This window comes from Oryza glaberrima, chromosome 2, assembly GCF_000147395.1.
Source record: "Oryza glaberrima chromosome 2, OglaRS2, whole genome shotgun sequence".
In the NCBI taxonomy this organism is placed as follows: Eukaryota; Viridiplantae; Streptophyta; class Magnoliopsida; order Poales; family Poaceae; genus Oryza; species Oryza glaberrima.
In genome coordinates this window covers 2,523,696-2,531,508 of record NC_068327.1, presented here as the reverse complement: position 1 = coordinate 2,531,508, position 7,813 = coordinate 2,523,696, and the positions used below count along the sequence as shown (strand labels likewise).

The window sequence follows — 7,813 nt, the reverse complement described above, 5'->3', positions numbered from 1 at the left end:
CCCCCCCCCCCCCCCCCACATCGTCCGTGGCCCTATGGAAGTAGATGCAGCGGGAGTCCTCCTCGAACGCGACGGCGGTGACGTCGCCCGCGCGGAGGCCAGTCAAGAGGTCCGAGTAGGCCACCTCCTTGGCTGCATTCTTGGGCAGCGCGAGGCGGACAGCGAGGAGGAGGAACGCCAGGACGATGGGCGCCACCCACCGCCCTTCCCAGTAGTCATTGATGGATGCTTACCTAATTTGCCGGAAGTGACGACGGACCGGAGCGCGGCGTCCCACAGCGCGTCGACAGGGTAAAACCAGAGGAGGTTGAAGAGAAACAAGGTGAGCACGGCGCAGACGAGCCAAGCGGAGACGACTCTATTGAGGAAGCTGCAAAGGTTGCTGCTGGTGGTGGTGGTGGTCGCCGGAGTTGGACACGACAGCCGGGTGGCGCCGTGGCCCGTGACGCGGTGGCTCGCGCGCGGCCATAGCTAGCGCGTACGACGAGGACGACGAGGTCGTACGACGTCGAACAGGTGAGAGTGGTGACTTCAGATAGTTTGTACATGTAGAGAGGAGATGGATGGAGTGTAACTTGGAAAGCACAGCATTATTGCTTAATCGAACATAAAGGGGATTAACATCTGGAGTAGAGAGGAAGTGATTAATCTGGCTAATTAAAGTATAGTAAATATTTTGAGTGGCCAAAGTGTCCCTAATGTTTGTGTCAAATCTAATCCACTGACATTCAAAGTTTGTGGCATTTACATTGTTGACCAAGGGTAAAATTGTCTTTAATGAGTGTTTTTTTCTCCAATTCCTTCGGAAATAATAAAATAAAGCAACGAGTGTCTGGTAGCTAATTACCAGTTTTTTTTTTGTCCAACAGCAAATTCGCGTTCTTACGATGTCTATTAGCTAATTACATATTTTTAGTGTCCAGTCACAAATTTTGCCTTGTTTATTGCAGGCTACCTGTTCAACCGAATGCAGCAGGGAGACAACTCTCAGCTTGATCGTGTTTGCAACTATGCACCAACAGTGTCTCCAGTGGGCTGAGTTCTGCACTATCCACCTGTATATGTATTGGTCAAGAAAGTGAGCACAGATGTATGTATTCAGTTCTGAAATGATTACTTGTTAATAGTTATTATCAGTCTGCCGTAGTTTTGATTCTTTCTTCTTGAGAGAGCTATATTATGCTTGTAAGATTGTGGCAAGCTTGGATTCTTTATTCTACTTGCGCATTACTACTTACTTTACATACCATCTGAATTCTGTTGTACCACCTTTCTAAGTAGGATCATTTTCACTCTCATCTAGAATGCACGCACGTTAATGTTTAGTTTGATCACCATCTTTATCCCATATATGTGATGCTGTGCAAAAACTGAACAAGGGATAGACGGGTGGGAGGCGAGGAGATGGCGCATCCGGCCGCCGCTCCGCACCCCACGTGCGCGGATCTAGCTGCGCTGGGGCGTGTCCGGTGTGGATGCGGGCGGCATGACAGCGGATCCAGCGTGGATCTTGCACGGGTAATGGCGGACGCGACTATGATGAGTGACTGCGGGCGGGAGGCGAGGCGGCGGCGGATCCGGCCACCACTCTGCCCCACGCACACGGCGCGACCTCCGCGGCGGCGAGCTTAGACTCCGATGGATATGGAGGAGCAGCAGCGGCCACCTCCATGACGCGCCACCGTCGATGTCCAGAGCAAGCGCCAATAAAAATTTAACTTATTCTTGTAGATTGTGAGGATGTATATGTTCAGTCATACCAAGTTAATTTTTTACTCTGTAAGGATACCAATCATATGATGTATATGAAAAGGGGTTTCTAATGAATACATAGCGCCGGCTTTATTAAGAGGAATTATCGCACGAAAAAAGCCCCTTTTTCGACACCTCATCTAACCGTTTTTTCAATTAACGCCGAATCAATCCCTTACCATCGAAATCCGTGCAAATTATCGAGCGATTAGGATGCCACGCGGCACAGTGTGATTCGTGCGTGTGCTCCCACACTTGAGAAGGACTAAAATATAAAAAACAATCTTACGTTGGAGTAAAATGAAAAAGTGCAAAGCCACCTGATGTTTCCGGAAGGGTCACGACTCTTGGTCTTCTATAATCTTGATGATTCAACTCTTCATCTTCTCTGTATATCCATTCATTCTCCATCGTTCCTCTTTTCTCTTGTCATTGTTTCACGTTCGTTTATGTCGTTTTCATTGTTCACATCCACCAGCAGTCCGGCACCAAACATCACCATCCACATCCACCGGCAATACGTCTGATCCACCAGGAGAAAGAGGTAGCGACCTCCGGCAGGTACCTCTGCGGCAAGCATGTCCTGCACAGCGACGACACCACGAGGAGGAGGCGGTGGCCTTCAGCCGGTATCTCTGCGGCGAGCACGTCCTGCACCGCGAGGACGACGTCCGCGAGCTCAGTGAATGGCAATCACATGTATTAGTGATATAAATATTGCAGATTTTTCATTCTTAAAAAAAAAACAGCTAGATCTGTAACTTCACTGATATATATTAGACTATTTGTTATAGTACTAAACAATGTAGTTGGATATACAGTAAATATTGTAATTCTGAGGGGTTTTGTGTTGCCAAGAAATTATCCTAACAAAGCTTCAGTGATTTATCATTTCTTAACAACATATCTCTTGGTTAATATATGTATTCCTGGGAAAGAAAGAGGGGGAGATTATTAATAGCTGGTGCTGCACCAATACTGATGTAGGGAGATAAAGCTGTCCACAAACTGATAGAGAGATACAAACACCTTAATGTGGTTCTGCGGCTCCATCGTTGCACATTTCAAAGGTTGTTTGCTCAAGATCAGAAAGACGGAAACTCAAAAGTGAATCGTGATTCTGGTGCTACCTGTCTAGTTGAAATATATGGTGCGTGTAAATAAGCATTTTATCAAATAGGGGAAAACATTGTTCGGGGAATTTACCTCAGAATAGATTAACCCGGTTCAGCTGTTTGGGGAGCAGACAACCTGAGCACCACTGATCGTGCTCAAGCGAGGAAGCAAAGAACACAAACGCTCATGGTATCCACCTCCATCCAAGCAACCAGAGTCGACCCAATACGTAGGCAGCTGAGTTAAAGCTCTTGATTTGCTTCTTGGAAGACTGGGGGAAACAGTTTTGAGCAAAGGAGGCGAACCAGATGATTGGCTTCCATCCAGCTCCAGGAGTCCATGCGGTGGTCGACAGTTAAAAGCTGGGAGGCGGTTTGAATGTTGTGGAAGTTTTGACAGCCATGAAGTCTGCTCTTCATGGGCATCGACGGTTCCGTTCCTCCTGACACGCCGAGGAGGCAAACAGGCTGCAAAGCGCGCTCGGCTCAGCGTGGGAGGGGGAGAGACAGGCGTTGTAGGCCCCGGTGCGACGTGCAGCGCCGTGGGTGGGAGGAGGCAATGCGGTTGCTGCGGTGTGCGGATGAAGGAAACGGTGAAGAACTCACTGCTGGATTAATACCGGCTGGCCCATGGTTCACCTTACCAAGGGAGTCATGAGGGAGACAAAATGGGTGACGATTGGCAAGGCTATGGGCTTGGGCCAACAGAAAGAAGGATTTATAAGAGGCGCATGAGTGGGATGGGATGGCCCATTATTGCTGAACCATTGATCTGGAGACCTACAGAGAATCCAACTGCTGATATAATGTTGATGACATGGCGAATTAAGGAGGCAACTTTGGATCTTAACTTTATAGAAAGAAAGGATACGATCAAGAAACAAGAGGCTGTTCACTTCATTACCACTATCAATGCTACCAAAAATTTTGATAAGGTAATTAACTTAACTCCGCTTTGTCACTCTTATATTCTGAATAGGAATCCGCAAGCATGTACAAACAACCATCCTTTGAAAAACTGAACCTCCTTTCTTACCTTACTGTCTTTTTACCTAACGAGAAAACAGACGATATGCCACTCGCTAGGTTGGGTTTGGATAAAATGCCACTCAATATGTTGCCTATCGGATGAAATGCCACTTTGGAGGTTTTTGTGCCCAAAATATCCCTGGAGAGAGAGGGAGAGGGAGTGCCAGGAGGGCCCGCCGGCGGCACCGAAGGCCTCGACGGGCGGCAGCGGCAGTGGCCGACAGGAACGACAGGGTTCATACTCGCTCGCCGAGCTTTTCTTATCTTGGGTGCAAAACATGTTCTCACCATCTCTCTACCCTGACGGAACATGGAAGTTCCATTAAAAAAACAAAACCTAGAAGTTCCCTCTAACAAAAACACCACCAAATTAATTATAGAGAGGTTTCAAAATAATCCTATCTACTAATGCTTCCAACAATTTATAACACAAAAAAAAGGTGAATAACCTAAGTGGTCCTCCAAGTTTCATGCAAGGATCAGTTTAGTCCTTAATGTTTCAATCTGTCCATATTAGTCCTTCGAGTTTTTATTTTAATTTAAACTTATCCTTGAACCCACATAACTAACAAATCTCTTGATAAATGACACTTATACCCCCCTCCCCCCCCCCCCCCCCCTCTCCATTCATCACATATATATAAGAGAAAAAATTGCATGCAATGAATTCTTTTTATAGATAATGCATAGCAATTCATGTAAAACAAAAATAAATTATGTACTTGCAAGTGTATACGATAGCTATTAGGCTCAAGTTTCATCTGCGCATGTTGAAATAATGGGAAGTACATATACAATGTTATTTATTCATTTTGGTTTTCTTTTTTCTAGTGTATAGTTATATATAAATTAAGGGCAAAAGGGACAATTTTTTTAACAGAATTGTTGACTAGAAATAGCCATATGGCATATTAAGTGGGCCCAAGGATGATTTTAGACCAAAACAAATACTTAGAGGATCTATGTGGACAAAATAAAACCTGAAGCCCGGCACTCCATTTTCCGTGTTGGAGGGTAGTTGTCCACATAGATTAATTAACCACGTGCTAATGAACTACTCTATTTTCCGTGTTGGAGGGTAGTGTTCCCATCCATGAGGAAAGAACACAGCCCAGCCCTCGATTTTGTCAGTATAAAAATTGCACTGTGATTAATACACAGGTTGCATCCTGGAGCTGCAGACCTCTGAAGCTGCGGGCCACTGAACTGATCAAGTGCAGCATAGCTCAGCAAATTGCAAAAGAAAATAAATGAAATGTGAATGGCTCTGAGTAAAAAGGAGGCTGGCACAAGAAGATTTGCGATATCAGATGTCAGGCAGGGATGAACTGCCTTGATTCTTGAATCTTGGTAGAGGACAAAGCTGCAATAAGTGACTGAATTGGTTGCATTCATTTTAACTGAAGAATGTGCAGTCCTAGATCAACCCAGTGAACATGTGGGACTTGCAGCCAGCCAAATGATCTAATTTTCTAGCCTCTGATGGTTTGGTGGTACGTACAGTGCGTGAGAGCATCAAAGGAAGAGGGGAATTGGTTCATTCTCTCATGAGCAGTCAAGTTCAGAGGTCGCCAGCCTCCGCTTTAGGGACTCGTTCTCCTTCCGGAACTTCATCACCTTCTGCTTCAGTGTCTCCACGTGCTGGACCGAGATGGAATCCCTTTGCTGCTCTGCCTGCTTCATCTTCATGATCCTCACTGCACCATGACAAAACAATCCTGTTAAGGGTTAACCAACTAGGGGGAAAGGAGCAAAAACGTGTCGTCAAATAACTGAAATTTGTTAGCTCCAGTTCTGTTCTTCAAATCCATGTTCTTCACGGTGAAGCATTATGTTTCATTCTTCTGTTTCAATTGACACAGGAAATATGGGTGGTTTGGGAGAACAAGATTTGTGTGTTTCAACAGAACAGTACAGGTTGAACTTACATTCATTTTCAGTATTCTGAAGCTTCCTATGCATGTCATTTTTCTCCTCCTGTTCAACAATGACTACATCCTTCAGGTCCTGGATCTCGTTTTTATCTATAGTAGGAGCCAGGAAATATGTGCATCATAAGAGCTAGAGAGCGTATTCCAAAGGAATTTAATCTTTCACATGGAAAGGATTTAGAGCATTACACTGCTGGTGCACATCAGCAGTAACCTGCTCCAACCTGCTACTTAGCATGTCAATGTGAGCTTTATGAGCTTCCAGTTCCAGATTGAGTTGCTTTATCACAGCTTCATTGGTTGCTTGCTGAACAAGAGCGCAGCTGTTTACAGCAGATGTTAGATTTATTAATTGCATATAGAAATTATGCAATTAGCTGCCCTCCTTGAAAGGAAACTTTACCTGAGCTTGTTCTCCAGGTCATTGCTGTTCATTTCACTGCCAAGCTTAAGTTGTTCGATTTCCCTCTTATACTCCTACATGAAATGAACACTAATTATACACTATATGTTCTATGGATTGACTGGAAACACTAATTATACACTATATTTTCCTCTTAACCTCTTCCATGGATAGCAATCTCGTGTTTGCCTTTTCCAGTTCTTCCTTCAGATTACGAGACTCTGTGTGAAATTTCATCTGAAGAATATCAAGCACATCAGAAATTCAGAACTAATCCAGTGCTTCACAGACATGAATGTGCTACATATAACCATTTCAATAGCTGTCCTGTTAACAATCTAACAGCCAGTTTCCAGACTCCAAGTAGAAAAATAAAAAACTAGACTAAGTTGCACAATTTGAGATTTAATGTAGTATTGAAAGCACCAGACAATCAACAGCACAGGTGAAATGGTGTTGATAGGTGAGTTCATCTATACCAACCAGTTAACACTCAAATAAAAAACGAAATTTGGAGGGAGAGACGTCCCTCCAAACATTTTCTAAGAAGAAATTGTGAGCATTTTGGGAATTAAACACGGGATCTTAGGGTTGAAACCACACACCCCTTGCCACTGCATTATCAAGTGCATCTCAGTTAATACTGAAATAGATCAACTAAGTTTGCTGCACATTATTGTAGCAGTACAGTTCCATCCTCCTTACGATTGCACAGAGTAAATAGCACCAGACCTGATTGGTGAACTTGAACAAAGTTTCAGTATACAGCCTTCTCAATCGCTCATTATCTGCACAGCACAAAACATTTATTAACTCACTCATTGTTTCAACCTTAACAAGCAACACAAATCATCAGCTACCACACAGTATTCACATTAACAGAAAAAGCAACACAAACTGAAGCTTAAGCTTGTAAAACAGCTCTCAAATATCAGCTAACCACTCTTGAGATCTGCAACGTGCGACTCGAGAGCCTGACGCCTCTCGGATTCAGAGCTGCAGTTCACCCTTAAAGCCTGGGCCTCCACAAGTGCATCCTTGTACCCCTGTTCGAAACAACAGAACAGCGATAGAAGATCAAAGTGTATCATCGGAATTTGGAAATGCTAGGGTATTAGATCATGTTCCTTGAAACGGAATAGCATTCGAGCCCTGGAAGCAGAGATCACGCGGTACTAATCTCCTACCCGAACTTGAGCTGGTGGGTTAAATGCATTTGAGCTGAAGGAATTGGCATGATATGGCATCGAAACTGGAAGCAGCTACCGGCATTCGTGATCAGCACTTCGCTCGATGAACCCTAATCCTAAAACCCAAAAACGAGACGGCGGGAGGACACACAGAGCGAGTTCGAACCGCCGAGCTCGCGACACGCCGGAGAGAATGGGTGGGGACCTGGGAGAAGCGGTGGAAGTTTCGCAGCAGCGACTCCAACTCCTCGTCCCCCCCCGCCGTCGCCGCCGCGGCCATGGCCGTCGTCGCGCTGGTCTCGTCTCGCACGCGTGGTGGGGATGGAAGACAAGAGGAAGAGGAGGCCTGATGCAATACAAATCATCGCGAGGGCTCTTTTGCAAATCTGCGCC

At 45.1% G+C, this 7,813-nt stretch overlaps 1 protein-coding gene across 1 annotated transcript; it reads right to left on the bottom strand.

Annotated features, from left to right (window-relative positions):
- Positions 1-4,907: 4,907 nt before the first annotated feature.
- Positions 4,908-7,735, bottom strand: LOC127763608 (protein At-4/1). The gene is made up of 8 exons (XM_052288372.1): positions 7,626-7,735; positions 7,171-7,276; positions 6,963-7,018; positions 6,390-6,467; positions 6,231-6,304; positions 6,017-6,150; positions 5,825-5,920; positions 4,908-5,593 (listed from the first exon to the last, which is right to left on the bottom strand). The coding sequence occupies exons 1-8, from the start codon at positions 7,698-7,700 to the stop codon at positions 5,442-5,444; spliced, it is 771 nt and encodes a 256-aa protein (XP_052144332.1). The 5' UTR covers positions 7,701-7,735; the 3' UTR covers positions 4,908-5,441.
- Between the last annotated feature and the right edge of the window lie 78 nt (positions 7,736-7,813).